General features: G+C 35.8%; 2 protein-coding genes across 5 annotated transcripts in view; both read left to right on the top strand.

Moving 5' to 3' along the window:
- Positions 1–1459, top strand: part of LOC106868918 (uncharacterized) — a 28350-nt gene extending 26891 nt beyond the window's left edge. For both annotated transcript variants that reach the window (XM_089364124.1, XM_089364123.1), the window contains exon 20: positions 558–1459. In XM_089364124.1, coding sequence (XP_089220250.1) covers positions 558–931 — 374 coding nt within the window. In that variant the 3' untranslated portion in view covers positions 932–1459. The remainder of the gene's footprint in view (positions 1–557) is intronic.
- Positions 1460–3834: 2375 nt separating this feature from the next.
- Positions 3835–21667, top strand: LOC106879417 (uncharacterized). 3 transcript variants are annotated; one of them, XM_089364137.1, is made up of 15 exons: positions 3835–3977; positions 5820–5850; positions 6825–7067; positions 7461–7494; positions 11365–11857; positions 12723–12757; positions 12913–13007; positions 13243–13392; positions 14099–14262; positions 15641–15766; positions 17485–17601; positions 19379–19525; positions 19977–20171; positions 20417–20550; positions 20997–21667. In XM_089364137.1, the coding sequence occupies exons 2-15, from the start codon at positions 5842–5844 to the stop codon at positions 21290–21292; spliced, it is 2238 nt and encodes a 745-aa protein (XP_089220263.1). In that variant the 5' UTR covers positions 3835–3977; positions 5820–5841; the 3' UTR covers positions 21293–21667. The 3 variants fall into 3 exon arrangements, with proteins under 3 accessions (XP_089220263.1, XP_089220262.1, XP_089220264.1); XM_089364136.1 differs by lacking the exon at positions 3835–3977 and adding an exon at positions 4124–4321; XM_089364138.1 differs by lacking the exons at positions 3835–3977; positions 11365–11857 and adding an exon at positions 4124–4321 and having other exon boundaries at positions 12723–12756; positions 12911–13007.
- The last annotated feature ends 114 nt before the right edge of the window (positions 21668–21781 follow it).

The following is a 21781-nucleotide window of genomic DNA, read 5'->3' as shown; positions in this document are numbered from 1 at the left end:
GCCATATCTACCCACAGGGCATTGGTCAGCTTGAGGCAATAGTAGAACACACTTGCCCAAGGTGCCACCCGGTGGGACTGTACCCAGGTCCATGTGGCTGAGAATCAAGCTTGTTACTCTACAGTCATGCCTTGTGAATACAATTTCACACCCTTCCTCCACCTTTCTCTTACTGCCCCTCTCCCATTTTCCTCCTTTAACACTTTAAGATTTAAACTTGCTGCATTGAGACCAAATATTTTACCTGTTTTCTATACAAGATCTGACCTCTCATACCTCCCCTACAGTGTCATTCTCAAAATAAACAATCACTTCATTAAAATCTTGAAGCTATAAGATAATGCATGACTAATTCAAAACAATGTGAATGAAAAAACATTACTTTCAACAGAGTAATCTGAATGCTAAAGGATTAAGCCCTGTTCTTCTCCATATCTCTTTTGTCTTTTCTTTTCATCAATATTCTCTTCATTTTATTTTGACATCAATTCCTTTCACGCTTTATTTTTCATATTCGTGTATTTATTAATACATTTTCTATGTTTTCTTCCTTCTAGGTGGTGGACCTGACCAGAGACCTCCTTGGGGTTCTGGCAGTGTTGATAGGAAAGTGGACAACTGGTCCCACATGCATGGAGACATGGACCAATCCAACGAACCGTGGCTTAGTAACCCCATGGACAAAACGGGGCGTGATGCCAGTGGGGCATTTGTTGACAATAGTAGACCTGGTAACAGTGGGGGGATGGGACAGAACATGGGACCTGGTAATATGTTTGGCAACACTCAGTCACACAGTAGGATCATGATGGTTACACATGGTGGTGGTAGTAGTGGTGGCAGTGGCGGTGGTGGTGGTGGTGGTAGTAATATGAGTGGACGTATGCAAGAGCCTCGTTTTGATGCTTATAATATTATGGGATCTATGTGAAATCCAAATTGAGGACTGAGGTCTGAGTCATGTTGAAGTGTTTGATTTGGAGGGGCTGAGGGTGTCTCAGACAGATAATAAAACCCTGCCCCCCAGCCAATATATCATCCACATCCTGCATTCCATTTGTCACGTAGTGCTTGGTTCTTGGACATCCAATCATATTTCTGCCCTTCCATATTTTAACGCATGCACACACACAGACACACACACATAAATATATATATATATATATATATATATATACGTACTGCCTTCTCCCTATCTTCACTCTACTCCAACATTACTGTCTTAATATATTTATTTCCTTCATATTTGTTGCTATATTTTATTACTGTTATTCCCGACACACACTTCCCACAGTTGAATATATTAATGAAAAAGGAGGGGTCGGAGCCCAGATATATTGTATTCATGAAAGTGGGGGGAGAGGGGAAGAAGAGCAACCACAGAATGTAATAAAGAAGTGAGAGAGACCACATAGAATTTAATATATGGAGAAATAAATTTTATTCACTATAAAACACACCAAGTATTATGTTTGTTATTTTTATTTATTCTGTGTGTATTCCTCATGTCTCAGTGGAGGCGCAATGGCCCAGTGGTTAGGGTAGCGGACTAGCGGTCACAGGATCGTGGTTTCGATTCCCAGACCGGGCGTTGTGAGTGTTTATTGAGCGAAAACACCTAAAGCTCCACAAGGCGCCGGCAGGGGATGGTACCGAACCCTGCTGTACTCTTCCACCACAACTTTCTTTCACTCTTTCTTCCTGTTTCTGTTGTGCCTGTATTTCAAAGGTCTAGCCTTGTCACATTGTGTCACGCTGAATACCCCTGAGAACTACGTTAAGGGTACACGTGTCTGTGGAGTGCTCAGCCACTTGCACGTTAATTTCACGAGCAGGCTGTTCCGTTGATCGGATCAACTGGAACCCTCGACGGAGTGCCAACAATTCCTCATGTCTTTATTTCTTTCTATATTATTAATCAATACAAACAATTTTGGCAAGAAGCTGATGTTTCTTTACGGATTGTACAGCAGGCGCCTGTGCTTTAAAGCTGCTAAACTATCTACTTCTTAATAAGTAAGATATCCATACACTATGACAGAGTACTTAAACACCGGAAAACGGTCATTTTTGGCGACGAGACAATGATTCAGATTATAGATGATTGCCCAAATTTTGTTTGATTAGTAGATGGTCATTCTCTAACACAGGACCATTTCTTAAAAACGCTAAAACATCCAGCGCAATAATGATCTGGGCTTTTATTTTTCTATGGGGGAACTGGATGTAGTCATGTTATTGAAGGAAAACTTCATTGTGAGCATTGCATAAAAGACAGCATCGACTAATTTCCAAACTGTGGCAGCATTTTTCAGCAAGATAACGCCCCAATTCCTGTTGGCAAGCATTCAATGGATTCCCTTTGTCAACATGATGTAACACTGCATCTTTGACCTCCATCTTAACCAAATTTAAAGCCCATCGAAAACCACTGGAGTATATATAAAAAAAATTTTTTTTAAACCGTATAGTCACTACGGTCTCGAATGAAACAAGTAGAAACATTCAATCCTTCATTCAAGTGTGGTATAGAGATGATGAAATAGGAAAATGTGCCAAAAGTTGGTGGAATCTCTGCCCATAAGAGTAGATGCAGCTCATTCTAAAGGAGGTCCATTAAAATATTGAATAAACCTGGCGTTATTTGTTTCTCTCTACTTAATTCTGCATGTCCATTCGTAACTTACACTTTCGTTATTTTATTAAATTATTGAGAAAAATTAAAAACATGTTTATTTGACATTACGCAAACTTGTAATTTACAAGAAGAGTCCATTAAGGATTCCAGTCCTACACTAGCTATACAAAGAGATGGAGTGCTGTAACTGCAAACACCTTTGGATAAGTTCTTCATCCCTAAAACAGATGCTGCTCTTGATGATATTATGGGTGAGAGAGAGAAGTTGGGGTCCCCACCTCTTCCATCACACAGCAACAGTCAGTTTTTGTGATGAGTATGTGCTCTACAGCATTCTTATTAATATCCATGTATTTCTCTTCAAATATATACTAAACCTTTTTTATTTCATAAATATTCCATGAAAATCATGATTTGAATTTAGTAATTACATATATAACACTATATATAATTACATATATAATACAAAACCAAAGAAAGAAAAAAGCCAGAAAACGAGAAAGAAAGAAAGTATAAAACACCAATTCAACACTAGGTGCTCCTATTGGTCGCACACTACAAGGTTCAACGGAACTTACTGATGCAAGCCAACACACTCACGGAATTAGCGCGGGCGATGGCGAAGCTAAGTCATCAGAACAGCCAACCACTCTCACCGGCATCACCTAACATCACGACGGTAAGGCGAGTCGCCAACGATAACCAAGAACTTCGTTGTTAACGGTCTAGCCCCTCCAAATGTCTCAAACACCTCAGGCTGGAATAAGATATTCACCGACAAGTCCCGATACTTAAGGATTTTGTTCCGTTCGGCTACGGAAGCAGTGACCCTCCCATTTACCGCAGCATCCATTATGTGGGTATGAACAAAGGAGTCACTACCTGTCACGTCCTAGATGAGGCAAACAATAAGACTATCTGGTCTCTTCCCATAACTTCTGCATAGTCCCGTCGGCTCCAGAATGGAAAGGATTTGAACTCGAGCCAGGCTCCGCTTTGTGTTTAAAAATAGTTATTTTTACAAGAGTAGTTTTTCTAACTTATATCTTTTACTTACTCCAGACATGCTGGGACATCACATTGAAGAGTTTAGTTGAACAAATCGACCCGAGTACCTATTTTTTAAATCTTATGCTTATCGTATAGCAATTTTGCTGACCCAATAAGTTAGAGGGGACGTAAACAAATCACCGGTTGTCAAGCCGGAGTAGAAAAACTAAAAACAAAAGAGAAAAAAAACGTCACACAGATACATATGGTGCGGCTTTAGTTGGCCCAGGCTATAATAGAAGATACGTGCTTATGTTATACAAGATTTAAGAACGCGGAGTTCCCTAAGGTGAGTCTTGACTGAAATATGAGCAAGAATTGATTTTGTTATAAAGCATAAAGGTCAAAGACACAGTAATGTGAGGGTCATGTCATAATGTGCCATCTGGTGGCTACAACAAAAGAGGCAGTTTCAACTAGAAGGGGAGCTAACTTGTGTAAATAAATATTGAAACTATTAATTGCGTCCTTAAGTTTTGCTTCAACGTGATATCAGGGGATCAACAACTCTCGTCAGTCACTTATATATAATAAATCATACCCTGGTCTGTGATAAGTTAACAGATCTCAGGGTTGTGGATCTTCGCAGTGAACTGGAAAAACGAGGTCTGGACAAGACTGGAGTGGAAAAAGGTAGGAGACATGTTAATCAGCGACGGTGTTTATATATAATACAGATATAAAGGCATAGTAGCATATAATAGATATAATAGTGTTTGGGTTTCGTGAATCTTCAAAAATCGTGTAAAAATGTCAAACTAACATAGGAATATTAGAAGAAAATTATGGTTTCATTGTGGGGAAAGTCATTGTAGCCATTTTAAACACAAACCGCTATAATGACTTGTTTATATTTTATAAAAGCATAACTGATTATTTGTTACTAAGTACTACTTCGTTATATATCTACTGGTAATCAGCCCCATCTCACCATTTACGGGAATCTAATGGAATATATAGAATCAGTTGTAAACGGAAAGCGAAAGACTGATGTGTAATGGCGGAGTTTCGAAACAAGCTCACCCACATAAGTTGGATTTTTCTGTTTTCACCGGGAGTTTTGAAAGTTTATTGGCGATCTATCGAAAGATCGCCAAAAAAATTATTTAGTTTAAAAAAAAATTATTTACTTTGTTTTAAAAAACCGTCATACACGTTTTGCGCATTCGCGCTAGATAGACGTTGTAGGATCATGTCTGGTATTTTGACGATGATTGTTTGGGGGCCCTCCTGACAAGATTCTTGCAACTGTGAGGATGGTGATTGAGGAACTCGTGGAGGCCTTAGCATCAACAGTTCCAAATGCAAGCTCTGGTTTGCATTCAGCTTCACATCAGCAGTCTGTTAACCTATTTACAGATTCCTTCCCCTCTATTGCGGTTCCTCCCTCATCAGTGTGGTTCCGTTTTTGGAGCCCCAATTACTGACCAAGCTTTCAAGTTCATCTTTTCATCCAAGATAGCAAACCTTGAGCAACTATTACAAAAAGCTTGAGGCAGTTGAGTTCCATCAAGGTTTTTTTATACTTCAGTTATTGTACTTTCTCAGAGTTAGTCCTTGTAGATTTTCATCATCTCTCCAGTGCTTCGATGACTTAATATCTTCGAGGAAATCGAATGTTTGGTCAATGTCAGACTCCTTCAGGAATCCTGTGTGCTTGCGAGTCTCTTTGTTTATTTCCCATCATCATATAACAACCAGTTCTGTTAAAAGTTAATGATGAATGATGATTATTTTAGCTAGAGTGTTGCTGGTCACACTGGGAGATGTATCAATCCTGATAATTTTATTTCAGATGCTAAATGAATTAAATGTGTTGTTCACTTTAGCAAACTGTGTTGTCTCCGTCTACTGAGCTGACAAGTTCCATTCTCATTTGACAGTAATATATTTTATGAACAAGAAGTGCATTAAAACCCTTTCTGCCATTGTTAATGTGACAATTGGATATAAAACAGCAACTTTGTTTCGTGCTTTTTTAACTAGTTAATATGTAATACAATGTTCTCGTATTCAGGTGTGTGAAACTGAATTTTAAACTTGTTAGATGTGCGTAACAGTATTATGTAATGTAGTGTTTTTAATCCACTGAAATTACTGTTCTGATGTTGAATTATTTTTTTATTTCCAGAAAACAAACTTATACAGACAACATGGATGAGGTTGGTGAATTTTGTCATATTTTTATAGATAATTTATTGTCTTCTATGTATTTTCCACTTGTCACTGTTTAGTATACTATTTTTCGGAGGTGTTACTCTGGCTGAAAAACAAAAATCTATTGTGTGATTAAGAGGCTTACTTTGCGACATGTGGATTCAGGTTCAGCCTTCTTACATGGCATATTTGGCCAGTGTCCTCTACTAGAACCCCAGGCTGTCCAATGCTTTGTAAACGAATCTGATAAACAGAAACTGTGTGCTTCTTGACAGATTGTAGTATACACAAATGTGTATGTATGATGGGCTTGTTTCAGTTTTTATTTACCAACTCCACTCATCAGGTGCCTATAATGCCACTCTTAATTTATCTTCTCTACTTTGGCATCAACCACACATTACCTAAACAGCTCATGACAAGCCTCTGTTGTTTCCATGAATAAAACACTGAGAAACATACTTCACTGGGTACATGATATTTTTTATTAATTCAAGAAAAACAGAATCATTGCACATATTAGGAAATAATCTTGTTCCTTTTTAATGCTTAACCTGCAAAGTTGATAAAACTGCTAGGATTCAGGAACACTGGATCTCTCCTGGTGATCATACTCTACTGTGATGTGTTCACTTAGTTTACTTTAGTGTTAGAATTTCAATGTCAGTTTGATAATGCTATCCATGAAAAAGACCAGTGAAGTACACAGACGTACTGTGGTCATTAACAACAATTGAATTTCATAACTGAAAAGAGCTTTACCTGTAGCACAGCAATAATCACTGTGAATCGCAAAGAAGAAAGTACTATTATTCTATAATAATAGGATAAAAATCATTATAGTAAAAAATGGAATACAGCAATAATTTAAGCATTCAATAAGAATAAGGTACTAATGGATATTACAGTGAGCAAAGGATAAATATAGGATGATTCAGTGTTGAGGGGTAACAGAAACGTGTTTTATTTTAATTTTCAGAAAGAATCGGAGACGTCTGATGTGGCATTAACAGATGTCTTCTTAAACACCACCAATCCAGATGGATATTCTTTGATCCCTGACAAAACTTCTGTGGGAGACCTTACTGAGGATCGACTGCTTTCAAGTGATACCAAACCATCAGATATGTTGGCAGATAACACCTTAGATAAAGACCAGTTTAAAGAGGAACTACCTATCTCTTCTTCAGATACGAACAAAGACACTGGAACTGTTCTACAGGTAATTAAAATTTACTACACCTTTTACATTGTTCTACTAACTATATTGCACTCCTTGTTTTAGTGCAAGTTATTACTTTCATTTCATAATTGATAATTAGTGTTAGATATGGTATGATTTCATTAATATGAAGATTATTTTACTTGAAATTCAACAGTTTCCTATATCTATCACAGTTGACCAATTATAAATTCCACTTAAAATTCTTGAAACATAAAAACATCTTGATTCACATATACACATATCTTGATTCACAATTATATTACATATAAAGATAAGCAATTTGACATAATATGAATGAAAGTAAAAATGAAAAATGTACTGCTACTGTATGTGTTTTCTTTCATTTGTTGCTATTAGTCATATCAGTTATTTTTTTTCTTCACTTTCCAGGAACAATCTGATGATGCATTAAAGGATACCACAGGTATGTAATTCACTTGCTTTAAATTTCCTAAAATAGCCTGTTTATTGTATACTTAGATTGACCTTATATCAGTTGTTTTATTGTCTCAATGAAAATAACAAAGTGCAGCTCTACTATCATTTTGCCAGTGATATACATGTTGCTCATAAAGGTTTGTATTAAGCCTTTAGCATTTAAACTAGCCATATCCAGCTGAAATATTCTACGTTTTATATTCAAATTGGCAAGATTTGGCTTTTCACACTTACTATACAATGTCATTGTATAAATAAACTAACACATCATGGAAATCTTGAAGCTACGAGATAATGCAGGATTAATTCAAAACAATGTGAATAAATAAGCATTACATTTGACTGAATAATCTGAATGCTAAAGGGCTATGTACAGTTTATATGAAGTTTTAGTTTAGAATGAGTTATATTGGTTCGATATATGGTAGTCAACTACTAATCTGGTATATGGTGTTATTTGAAGAATGTTTACTTTCTCTCTGCCATTGTCTTTAGCATTGAAAATTGGTTTGTACAGTTTAATTTTAAGAGACAATTGTAGTTTGCTGAACTGTTAGCTTACAACGAGTTTGTGGTTCATTTTGTGTTTCTGGAGCCACAAATTATTAATTTTATTGCAAAACTTAAAATGACTGTAATTAGTGTTGCATATTTGCAGTGCAGTGGTGAAGTTCCCTTAAAGATAATTAATTCTGGCTCTTGTGCTTCAATATATTTAATGTGAGTGTATGTATAGCTTTAGGTAAAAGAATGGCTACATTTTCTTTCTTTATGCTATATGATGGAGTATCACATACAAATTTTTCCGAGTCGATATTTATTTACAAATAACTGTACTTGTGTAGAATTTGTACACTGAAGGTAATAGTTAGTTGACAAATATTTCTGAATATTATCTATAAATGTAATTGGTGTTACATAGATTCAGAAATTTTGAAACTTCTCAATGTTTAGAATGTTAGTAATTTTGAATATATAGGGTTTGTTATAAGTTGTACATTAAGTTTATTATAATTATTGAGTTAAATTGTGATAATCAGTTAAATTTACTTTAAATGATACCATATAAATGGTATTATTTATATACCATATCAATGTTTGCACATAAAGTTTATAATATCATATAAATGTTTGCATACGAAGTTTAACTGCAAACATTTTTATTTTCAGAAATATGAGTTAATTACGTTACATCACAGTAACTAAGGCTCAATTCTGCCAGGAAATGTTGATGTACTTGTGCAGTGGTCTCTGCTTTGTTGTTCAGATATTTTGGTCAGATGAGACATTTCATGTGAATGGCATGATCAACTGATATGACTGTCTTTTAATGCTGCAGAGGATCCTCAGCAAATACTAACGAAAGGTGTAGCCTATCCCAGAATGTGTACTTGGGCTGCAGTCCACAGTTCCAGTATAATTGGAAGCTTCTTGTTTGACAGCAGATGCAATGCTGTAGTTTCTGTTCAGATGTCTGACAGTGGCTTATGCACTTGTGTAACAAATTGTATCAGGGATTGTGTTTATATATATATATATGAAATTTTATGCATTGTGTGTATGTGTGTGTATGCATTCATGTTTGAGAACCAAGTAAAATATGAGGGAAAAGAAAGATATTAAAGCGGCAAAATATATTACTAGGAAAATGGCACATATATTCGATTAGATTTATTAAAGAAACAGATTGTTTAGTAAAACTACCCTCATTCACAATGACGGTTTCAATGCGGCCATGGAAGCGACTGGATGCCAGAATCAGGTGGTTCTCATTAATGCTGCCTGTCACATCGGCGATGGTGGCCTTCAATGAGTCCTTGATGTTGTGGAGCTGCTGGCTGGTCTCCCTCTTGATGACATCCCAGATGTAGTAGCAGTGTTGGAGGTTCATATCAGTGGAGCTTGGATATCACATTTTGGGAAAAATCAACCAGCCACTCCTGTATTGTGAAGGCCATGTGGAAAGTAGCAGAAACATGCACGGTCTTCCCTTGGCCAACCCACTCCATTCAAGGCTTAACCACTGGGTCCATCAGCTTGATGAAGATGGTGACATAGGCTCAGAGAGCCCCTGCAAAAAGAAGCAAGGTGGAATAACATAGCTCTTGTTCACAATCCCTAAGACCATCAGAGATGATGGGAACTTGGTGTGCGTCACCATGGATTTGTCTGTAGAGGCTGCACATGGGTACTTGTTATTCCTTCTGTTGACCTTCTGTTCTTGGTCAAAGTTTATTTCACTGGAGACGACGCAGAACACAACAAGTTTCTTGGGGTGCTTGAGTTTGTTCTGCGAGCACTTTGACTGAATAACTTGGTTCTCCTGGGTCTTGCCACACATGACTTGCCCTTTCCTCATCATGTTGGACTACACAAGAGACCGGACTTACTTACATTGAGCTGCTTGGCAATGAACCTCATTGACATACTGTGGTTGTCAGTGACAATATCTTGGACTAGTTGGACGAAATTGGCTATCCTGACCATGTGAGACCATTGAGAATGCTTATTTCTCTAGGCCACAGAAGACGCATCCCAGATAGAAACCTCTATCTCTTCACTGGTCCTGACTGTGAGTGATCTGGCTACATTCAAGAAGCTGGCAATGTTTGAATCACTGTGATTGGCAGCTAGAGCCACCAGAATGGCATGTCTTTTCATTCCCTGTGTCAGATTGGAATCTGCCATGTCGATGCTGTCATTAGGTTTGAAAGAGAAATGAAAAGAAAAAAATTAAAAACTGGCCTATGCCTCATACTTTACTTTAGGTTATCTTCTATTTGTGGCTTGCTTAAGTTGTGTTCACAAATACCTGGTGCACCTTACAAAGTGTAAACATATCTTTTGTACATATATGTATGTTTGTTTTAAAAAAAATTGTTCCAGTTTACTCAAAGGACGTTGAAAACTGGAAATAAAGGGAAGAAATCTTGATTCATTGCTCTCCGTTAACCACTACTTTGATCCACAGCTGGGGAGTCAGTGACTGTGTGTGAATTTGTCAGCAATTAGGCTGTTCTCCTAAGGTATTGTGCATGAGGCTAGGTCTTAGTTGTGTCTTGTAACAGCGCTTCACTGGAGAACAACTCCATCTGTGCCTTGTAACAAAGTGTGCAACTGCAAAAGAGAAAGTTCAGTAGAAATCGGTGCATCAAAATATTATATAGAGACGTGGTTCATACGCTTGTGACTGATTAGATGTGCCACTCAATTATGTGTGTGTTTGTGTATTTGCATTCTTATGTCGAGATGCAAAATAGCTTCAATGAGAATTCATTAGAAGACCAGCTCGTCCTTTGAGTATTTCATTATATTTGAGCAGGACACTTTTATGGGCCTCAGTTCATCTAGATGTAGAGAAAAGCTCAACATCTACAAATCTGGCTGGCAACTGACTGACATCCTGTTCAGGGGCTCATTCAACTCTCATCCATTTAATGCTACAGAATACTCTATTCCTTCTGGTTCAATGGAAAGTAATGTAATATAATTTACATGAAGTTTGATTGAGAAGTTAGGTTTCTGAACAACTGATGACTTGGTGATGAGTTTCAAACCTTAGCACAGTTATTTTATTATGTCTCTGATCAAATTGCTTGCCATTGTACAAGTGGTATACTTTGATCTGTCCAAATAACTTTTGTATGTGTATTGAGAGCAATACCACTGAAGACATATGGAGTGAAAATTTGACACAAGAGTTTCTATGTGAAATATAATTATTATCCATATTTCAGCTTTAGAGCTTATAGCCTGTTGATCCTGTAGGATTACTAGACTAAAAGCTTTTATTAGTAATGTTTTCTTATTTGCATTCTTTATTTCAACTATTTCATTCTAAATTAACTTTCTGTAGCACCGCCAGAACAGTCGTCTTCATCAACAGAGAATAATATAAAAGAAGAAAATAGCGAAAAGTCTTCATCAGCCCGTGTGAGAATTGCCACTCTACCACTAAATTCTAATGAACTTAAAGATGAAGTGGTCTTTGCATCTCTCTCAGACAGTTTACCTCCAACCCCCACCAGTGTTCCTTGCTTAGCTCCATTAACATTAGAAGACACAATCAACATGGACACATCGATCGCTCGAAAGAGTGAAGAAAACGAATCATTGATTCTGCATGTTGATGATACGCAGAATGATTTAGTTGCTGATATTGTGTCATCAAAGACAAATAATAAAGCAAAAACGGACAATGCATCAAAGGACAAAGTGAGTGGCAAAACTGAAGTGAAGAAAACAGATGGAAGCAAAGTTGAAGAAAGGGCTAAAGGTAAAAACGAAGGAGGGCAAACTGAGAAGAAGGCTGATGAAAAGAAAGATGATAAAGATGTAAAGTCGAAGAGGTTGGTTTTCATGTCATCTTTCCCACTGCTTTGATTCAAAGATGTCATTAGTTAAATGATCTTACTTCTTGGTAAAAGATGTTGATACCTTTGCTGAAAGTGAGGTCTACAACTGCCAAAGGGGACAGATTTTCTTGAACCTTAAGCTAACTTGTCTTCAAGCGTCCTCTTGTGGCTAATCGTGAGTTATTTTAAAACAGAATGTGTGTGTGTGTGTGTGTGCATATATCTGGTTTGAGTGTTGCGTTGAATTCCAAACTACTAACAATATGGTAGACATCTCCCTAGTCTTCAGAAAGCATAAAAATATACTTTAATGATTGTACTGTGGTAGTACAAGTAAGTACAACATAGCCTGGGCCATAATTGACCTAAACTTGTCAAGATATCTGTGTGTGTGTATGTATGTGTGCGTATGTATGTGTATATTTGTGTGTATATGTGTGTGTGTGTGTATATATGTATGTGTGTATATGTATATATATGCATGTGTGTGTATGTATGTATATATGTATGTGTATATATACATGTGTGTGTGTATATACATATGTGTATGTGTATATATATGTGTGTGTGTGTGTATATATATACATATATATATATATATATATATATATATATATACACACACACACACACACACACACACAGCTATATACTACATATATATTTATTTATTTCAATATGTATATTTCAGCATATTTATTTAGATCAAGCACATTAATGTAAAGTTGTAATGTGTAGGTTTGCCAGTTTTCACTTGCATCAATGTTGAAATTATAATCCATTACAGTCCTTTAAAATTCACTGTTGATGATGATGATGATGATGATGCTATTTCTAAATGATTCTTTTATTGTTACAGTTCTTTGGTTTCTAAGCCCAAATCTCCAAAAAAAGGTAATTTTTTTTTTCTTTTGCATGTTTTCTCAAATTCTCTTTTCTTACTTTCTAAGCTTCTTGCTTTTCTTTGAATTACTTGAAATCCTGACCTTACTGGGTTGCATTTCCTCATCATCTTTTTGTTTTTTATTGATGCATTCTTATATTAATAGGAAACAACCAAACCAATCGGAATCTGTGGATCTGTGGCTTTCCTGTAAATATCTCTACTAAAGGCCTAGTCTCAATTTTAAGCAAGCATGGCAAGGTATGTTGAATGAAATGTGTTTTATGTCTTTCGATAAATGTCATTTATTAATAATCCCCCTATTTCCTTCTTGTGCTTCTTGAAGTGAGTTTTACTTAAATCTGCAGTGTCGTTCTAATAACAATTCAGAATTGATATGTTGTTAAATGAGGGTGATACTGCTGCTACAGACTATGAAGCTGAATACAGACTGAATTTTTCATGTATGAAATTTTAATTCTTTATTTTTTATTAGGTTGAGGATTGCCAAAAGGTTACAAAGTATTACAAACGTAGCGGTCGATGTCATGCTTTTGTTACTATGTCAACTGAGGCTGAAGCTTTGGAATGTATAATGAGGCTGAATAAAACTCGAGTGAATGGTATGAGATTAACAGTTGAAAGGGTGAGACATCCTCAATTCATTGTTTTGTTTATAAGCCTGTTGAATTAAGAATATGTGATCAGCTTTGTCAGTTCCTCTTCCCCTTTTAATAGATTCAGCTGTGGGCAGTGTGTCGGTAAATGATAAAAATATAGAGACAAAAGTGAAAAAAATAAATATATTTCCTTAGTGAAATAGGAATGGGTGGTGTAGAGACAGAGAGAAAGTTGTGTGTGTGCATGTGTGAATGAGACAGAATATGGAAGTGCTATTACATATATAAAATTCGTGGGCAACGCTGGAACAGTGCAAAATAAATTCAAGGCAAAATCACAAGCTTCTTAAAATTTATACACTTGTAAGATATAGTGGTTGGCGTTAGGAAGGGCATCCAGCTGTAGAAACTCTGCCAAATCAGACTGGAGCCTGGTGTTGCCATCCGGTTTCACCAGTCCTCAGTCAAATCGTCCAACCCATGCTAGCATGGAAAGCGGACGTTAAACGATGATGATGATGATGATGATGATATATATATATATATATATATATATATATATACACATACACACACACACACATGCACTTGTTCTGTAGGATCAGTTCATTTTTATGGCGGGGGGGTAAAGCATTTTATATTGTTGTTTTATTCTTTGCTACTTGAAAATCGTTTTCATTTCCTTTTCCATTTTTGAAAATAAAAATAAAATTTCCACCAAATTTGTTGAAGGAAAGAAGACTGGAGAATGCACTTCAGAGGAAACTGGACTTTAAAGCACAGGAGAAAGGTCGGCCACAGCAACATCCGTCAGCTTTAAAGCTTCAGAAAAATGTGGGGAAAAAACAGGAGGAGGAGGAGGCCATAAGATTGGACATGGTGCGGAAGCAGTTAAGGTTATTTGAAATTCCACTAAAATTATGATTGTTTAATGTTGGATTCCATCACTGTATGGTTAAATTTATTTAACAATATCATTGTTTCAGGTTCAATGTGCAGCACATCGAGCAAGTGTCTTGTATCATAAGCTCAAGTTGACCAATGCTTTGTCAGTGAAATTTTGTAGATAGAAACATTAAACCTTGTCTGAGGGTCTATTCCAGTTTTTGTGACAGAATATTTCTGTCACCTGGTTTAGTGCCACATCTGGTTCTTGCAGGCCTTTAGCAGAGTACACACTCTTTCAAGCTTCCAAGATGGATCTCTAATCTAAGGATAAGTTCTTCCTGTCTCCTAATAGTCTTGGACACCCCAAGAAAGCACTTTAATTACTGCTCTTTCTCTTCTGATGAAACTTTAAAAATATTTCAAAGATCTCTTAGACAGTATTTGTGGCATGTCTGGAATATGGAATTTGATCACAAGTTATTTTAAATGAATGGGAAAAGAAGAAAGATAATCAGTATATATGAGAAGAAAATTAAAGATCAGAATATGTAAGATGAATTTAGTGATATATTTATTATTTATATTCTTTGCTCAAATTGTTTTAGCAATCTTTTGATATTTTTAGTTTTAAGATCTGATAACCCAGTTGGACCATTGTAATTTTTTAATTCTCTTTTGGGACAAAGAGAGGCTGAGCTGAGATATTTGGAGGAATTTTCCTCAATATCCTTTCAAAGCCGAAGGAAGAATTGAACTTAGCAGTGAAAGTTTAAAAAATGGTTGTCAAATAAACAGTTCCTTGATTCTTGTGATGAACTGTTCTTTGTGTTATTGTTTAGTTATCATGCTGTCCTATAATCAAAGGCTGTAACCATTCTTCTTTTCAAGGCTATCTATCGGACTATATTATCTATGTATTTTTTCTAAATGGTAGTATGTTATATAATACCTCCTCATGGTACTTATTTAAGTGTTATGTGAATGTTAAGTGAAAATTTATGTGTTTTTGTCCAGCTCACAATGACGTTAGTATTCTGATCATTTTGTCCTTCTGACACACTACACTTTTACAAGTGATAAAATGTATTTGTATTTTATCTTTATCCCTTAAATATTCTGAATCATGAAGCTATTCTCTATTCTACTTACCTTTATAGTTTCTGTGTAGATTCCTCACTGTCATTAGACATCCCTAATATTTAAGCTTCGTTTAGTGACATTTGGATGAATACGTAATTTCACCTGGACTCAAAAGAATATCTCTTGGGTATTCTTGTAGAATAACATGTGTCAGGGTACATAGAAGTTGGTGTGTGTAGGTAGGGATTTTCATTTTTTTCTGTTTGTATTCTTAATGTTATTTTTATATTCTTTCACACTTTTCAGGTTGGAGAGAATGAAACTGGAGAAAATGAAGCTAGAAAAAGAGAAATTATTAAGATCCAGAATGGAAAAAGAACTTCTTGAAATGGAAAATCGTGATGTAGAGATGCGTTATGCTGAGATGTTGCGGTGAGTGAGACAGATTATGTTGTTACTGTTGCAGAAACTGAAGGAGGAGGTCATAAGATTGAACAAAGTTAGAGAGAAGATTAGGTTTGTTAAAAGTGCATTCACATTTAACCCTTTCATTACCAACCCGGCTGAAACCGGCTCTGGCTCTGAGTACAAATGTCTTGTTTCCATAAGTTTTGAATTTAAAATCTTCCACCAAAACTTAGTCACAATTTATGTTCCTAACACTAGCTGAATGATAACTAAGTTATTTTACTAAATTCTTTGTTATATTTAAAGTAATTGAAAGAAACACAGAGCATCTCAAAATAAATACAGTAACGAAAGGGTTAAACTGTTTAAGACAGGACAGCATGATTGTGTGGGTAAGAAGTTTACTTCACGTCTACATGATATCAAATTCAGTGTCATTGTGCATCACATTGGACAGGTGTTTTCTATCATAGTCTTAGGTTGACCAATGCTTTGATTGATGGAAACTATGTTAAAAGCTGTCTGAAGGCCCATTCCTGTTTTTGGTGATAGAATTGTTTTGTTGTCTTGTTTAAGAGCACATCCGGTCCTTGGGTGACTTTAGCAGAGTACACACTTTTTTAAGCTTTCAGTCAAGTCTCAGATCTATTTTAAAACGGGGGCGCCAGTTTTCATTTATGTTTTATGTAGTGTTTTTGGTACGGAAAGACTTTCAAACTTCGTATACTTATCTATTTTGTGTTATAGAACAGAAAAATATTTTTGTATTCGAATTTATTTCATTTAAAAAATTGTCTTATTTCGATAATTTCTACTAATCACTGACGTCTATTCAGGTGAAAACAGTTAGCGCTGTAACGGTGTATATCGTATTAATCCCCTAACTCTAACCCTAACCCTAACCCTAACCTTAACTCTAGAATCCGAACTCTAAAATTGTTACACACATAGATACGCACAGCGTAATTTATTATATAAACAATATATGCGTATAAATTACGATTAAACCGGATGAAATATGTCACAGGGAATAACATTTTTATGACCGCCCAGCAGTAACTCTTATTCAGCTGAATAGACGTCAGTGATTGGTTGAAATTACAGAAATATGACAACTTTAACATGGAATAACTTGCGAATTCCTTTTTTTTGTTAAGAAGACTAAGAGTAAAAGATGTTTTATATGACACATTCTACCAGTGTCCCAAGTTTCAAAGTGTTTCGTTAGTGTTTCGTTAAGAAAATACTGGCGTCCCCGTTTTAAAATAGATCCCAAGTCTCTAATCTAAGGATAACTTTTTCCCTTCTTCCAATCAGTCTTGGAGACTCTGAAAAAACACACCTTGGGTACTGCACTTCCTTTTATAAGCCATAAAACCATTTTAAAGATTTTTTAGATCGTAATTGTGGCTTATGAGGAATTTGGAATTTTGTTACAAAAGTTGGTAATATGTCATTTTAAATGAATGGTAAAAGAAGGTAAATATTTAGTATATAAAAAAAAAATTAAAGATCAAAATATGTAAGATATATTCAAATGCAGGTGAACCATCATCCATGCAGACACATTTCTCTCCTATGACATCACCGTTCTCTCTCGCACACTGTCTTGCAATACGAAACACTTCAAATCTTTGGCCCTCATGATGCTGAACATTAGCAAAGTTTTTCTCATCTGCTTCCCCTCTGGCTAAGTAAACCTAATTTTTTATGGTATCTTTAAATTCTTTCACACTTTTCAGATTAGAGAGAATGAAACTGGAGAAAATGAAACTTGAGAAGGAGAAATTCAGGATGGAAAAAGAACTTTTGGAAATGGAAAGGCATGAAGAAGAGATGCGTTCTGCTGAGTTGTTACGGTGAGTGAGACAGATTATGTTGTTATACTATTATACTGTGAACTAAAGTCATAAATAACATCATGTAAATAATGGGTTAAGAACCCTTTTAGTTAGAAAAAGCCAAAAGGCTACCCTTGGGCAAGACCTTACATCTTCTGTAAATTTGACAGACATTCTACCATTGTCCCACAGGTACACTTTGCCTTTTTCTATCCAAAAATGTTTACAAGCAAATATTTACTTGTTATTATTTATAATATTGTGGGCTCTACTATTATTATACAATACTCTATTATTTATAATACTGTGGGCTTTATCTACTGTGGGCTGTACAGATGAGAACAAATTATTTCACATTCTCTCAACGTTTCTAAATGCTTATGACATAAATTCATTGTTTTTTTTCGTGTCTTCAACACCACTTATTTGACTGAATTATATTTTATTCCCCTTGGATAATTTCATGTTTGTTAGATTAATGATTGCAATGTAGGACTTTTCCTAATAGTGGGAACAAAGTGTAATGCTCATCCGTTGATCTCATAATGGAGGAAGCAAGACAATGAATCAGTGGTGCTAATGTACCCTCTGACTTACTTAACCAACATCATATTCAACACAACTGTAGTCTGATAATAATAATAATGGTTTCAAATTTTGCCACAAGGGCAGCTATTTTGGGGGAGGAGGATGAGATGATTACATTGAACCCAGTTTTCAACTGGTACTTATTTTTATCAACTCCAAAGGGATGATTGGCAAACTCAACCTTGGTGGAATTTGAATTCAGTATAGAGCGATGGGTAAAATACCGCTAAGCATTTCGGCCAGCATGCTAATGATTCTGCCAGCTCACCGCCTTAGTAATAATAATAATAATGATATTTATAGATGGTCTGAGGAAGCATGTATGTGGTGTAATTGCTTGATCTGCTAGCAATAACAGCCAAATCTTCACATTCCGTGACTGCAGGGAATACTTTACATCGTATGTCTGCTAGATCAGTATAAAATAATTGATGACAACTGCAAGCCTACAAAGCAATTTTATATATTAGTGTGAGATCATTTACTGTGATGGTCTTTAGCTACTTAGTAGCAAGGAATTAATCCCATTATCTGCATTGGTATGCCATCTGTATTCTTTATTTGGGGGATGTTTACTACCTTGTTTTTTGTCAAGCAGGTGTTAACTCATTGGTGGTGGTTCTGTCTAGTCTAAGTTAGCCCAGCTGGAGCAAACCTATAATCAAAGGAGTTCCAGCTATGGTCATTCTACTTTTATTTTTACTATTTTAGACCTTTGTTTTTCTTCCAGATATAATGTGGGACTACTTTATCCAAAGCATTCAACATTTTGTTTTTCTTTCAAGGTTGTTGAAGACGAGTTGAGGAAGCTTTGGGTGCTGTTTCTAGTATGTGTAATGGCTACATAGAGGCAACATTATCAAAACTGGTGTCCTGGTTGTTAACCCTTTAGTGTTCAAATTACTCTGTTAAATGTAATAATTTTTCACTCAAATTGTTTTTAGCTAATCATGCATTATCTTATAGCTTTGAGGTTTCAATGATGTGATTGTTTATTTTTAGCATGTCAATGTAGGTTAGGTGTGAGATGCTGGATCTGGCCAGTTTGAATATAAAACATAGAATATTTGAGCTGGATATGGCCAGTTTAAACACTAAAGGCTTAATTGTTAAAAGTTAAAGTTGTTTACTACCTTATCTTTTAGCTGCTAGTCATTTAGTACAGTTGCTAATTACTTGATTTTGCTGTTTTTTTGTTTAATATCAGGTTTGAAGAAATGCGATATTCTGCAAAAAGACCTCATGATCGAAGTGGTTTTCATGATAGAGAACTCTGGGATGAACATAAACAATCCAGGATGAGGACTTCTGGTGACTCGTCTAGATTTGAACTTCCATTCCAGGATGAATCACGGTAAGTTGTAAATGGAGACAATATGTTGTCATTGATTTCTTGTTACCTGACTTGTGTGTGTGTGTGTGTGTGTGTGTGTGTGTGTCTTAACTCAGTGGTCAGTAGCATGAATTTCGAGAGCAAAGTGAATAAAAATATTCTAAATACCATACAAAATCAGTTATGATTTATAGAAATTATCTTTGCTTTGAGAGAAGGTAAACAAAGACCTGCTGGTAATTGCTACTGATTCTGAATGAGAAGGAGATACAATATCAAGAATCAAGAATTCTCTGAAATTGATATACCGTTAAGGAAAAGGCAGTCTGCTTTCTTTGCAAACAAGAGGCAAGTTCAGAACATGTTTCTGCCTCAATAAGCATCATTAATGTAACAGTCATCAATATTTCCTTGCATATATATAATATATATATATAATACATCTCATTTAATCTCTCATTTCCGTTCTCAGGTATAATACAGATTATGGAAGACGAATTAAACGTTACGATAGAAGGGACAGCAGAGCTTTGGAAGGTGGAAGTCGCTATGATGACCGTAAAGAAAGAGAAATGATGAGAATGGAAATGGGTCCTTTTCACAATACACGAGTCAGAGGTGAAGGACAAATTGATAACCGTTCTCGAAATGATGAAGAATTCAATTGGTAATTTGTTTTTTTAAATCTTAATTTTTGGTTTTATCTTATGCCTTTATACAGATAATCACATTTGCTAGTATATATTATTATAAACATCATTCTTCTATACAGCTCAGTTTTGTGTATTGTGGATTAGTGTTGGCATGTTTGCCAGTCTCTGTATGGGTCAGTGTTGATGTAAGCATAAGGCTCTCAGTATATAGGTGAATGTTGATTGATTACTCAGCTTGTATTCATGGATTCATTTCCAGGATGCCCTCTGAATTAAGAAGAGATATGGGACCAAATGGAGAACTTGATAGAAGATATATTGGTTCCGACCGAGGATATGATAATGACCAACAAAACACATCAGCTAACGATAGACTGGGCAGAAATTCTTTTGGTAAGTTTCTGCTTGTTTTAATCATTTTTCTCTCCTTCTCTCTCAAATAAAGCTTCACCTCCATCCTCCACCATTTTGTAACTGTCCCTCTCTATTATCATTTTCTCATTTAAACTGGGCCCAGGTATTTTATGTTTTATATTCAACCATATCTGGCTTCTCATACCAACTCTACAATGTCATTCTCAAAATATAGAATCACTTAATCAAAATCTCAAACCTACAAGATAATGCATGATTAATTCAAAACCAGGTAAATAAAGAAACATTACTTTTGACTGAGTAATCTGAATGCTAAAGGGTTAAGCCCTATTTTTCTCCATACCTCTCTTTGCATTCATCTACATTCTCCTTGTTTATTCTGTTCTATAGTTAATTCATTGAACTTTTCATTTTTCATATTTGTGTAACTTTAAATACTATCTTTTCTGTCTTATTCCTTTTAGGTGGTGGACCAGATCAGAGATCTTGGGATTCCGGCGGTGTAGATAGGAAAATGGACAACTGGTCCCACATGCATGGAGACATTGGCAACAGTGGCATGAACCGATCCAATGGACCGTGGCTTGATAAACCCACGAACAAAACAGGACGTGATGCCACTGGAGCATTTGTTAACAGTAGTCAAAGTGGTAACAGTGGGGGGATGGGGCAGTACTTTGGACATGGCAATATGTTTGGTAACTCTCAAGTGCATAGTGGGCTCATGGTTTCACATAGGGGTGGTGGTGGTGGTATATGAAGGGACATATGCAACAGCCTAGTTTTGATGTTTATGATATTATTGGGTCTATGTAAAATCCAAATTGAGGATTGAGGTGTTAAAGTCATGTTGACGTGTTTGATTTTGGAGTGGCAGATGGAATTTCAGACAGACAATAAAACTCTGCCCTACAGCCATACATCACCCACATCTTTCATTCCAATTGCCACGTGGTGCTTGGTTCTTGGACATTCAGTCATATTTCTGTCCTACCATATTTTTACATACAGTCATGCACACACATCTATATATATATATTTATATATATAGAAGAGCAACTAATAAAGAAGTGGAAAGAGACCACATAGAAATTAATATATGGAGAAATAAATTTTATTCACTATACAACACTAACAAGGTATTCTATTTGTCATTTTTATTTATTCTGTATGTATTCCTCATGCCTGTCTTTCCTTATGTTTTTTTCTTTACCTCCTCTGGCTTTGCTCGACTTAATTTCCACAAAAA

This window comes from Octopus bimaculoides, chromosome 16 (assembly GCF_046866305.1).
Source record: "Octopus bimaculoides isolate indiv1 chromosome 16, ASM4686630v1, whole genome shotgun sequence".
NCBI classification, from domain to species: Eukaryota; Metazoa; Mollusca; class Cephalopoda; order Octopoda; family Octopodidae; genus Octopus; species Octopus bimaculoides.
The sequence above is the reverse complement of the archived record's forward strand: the minus strand, read 5'-3'. Positions and strand labels throughout refer to the sequence as shown.

Coding starts and splice junctions, on each gene's coding strand:
- LOC106879417 (XM_089364137.1), top strand. Junction 12,758..12,912: donor GCCCAAATCTCCAAAAAAAG/GTAATTTTTTTT, acceptor TTATATTAATAG/GAAACAACCAAACCAATCGG. Junction 15,767..17,484: donor CGTTATGCTGAGATGTTGCG/GTGAGTGAGACA, acceptor CACACTTTTCAG/ATTAGAGAGAATGAAACTGG.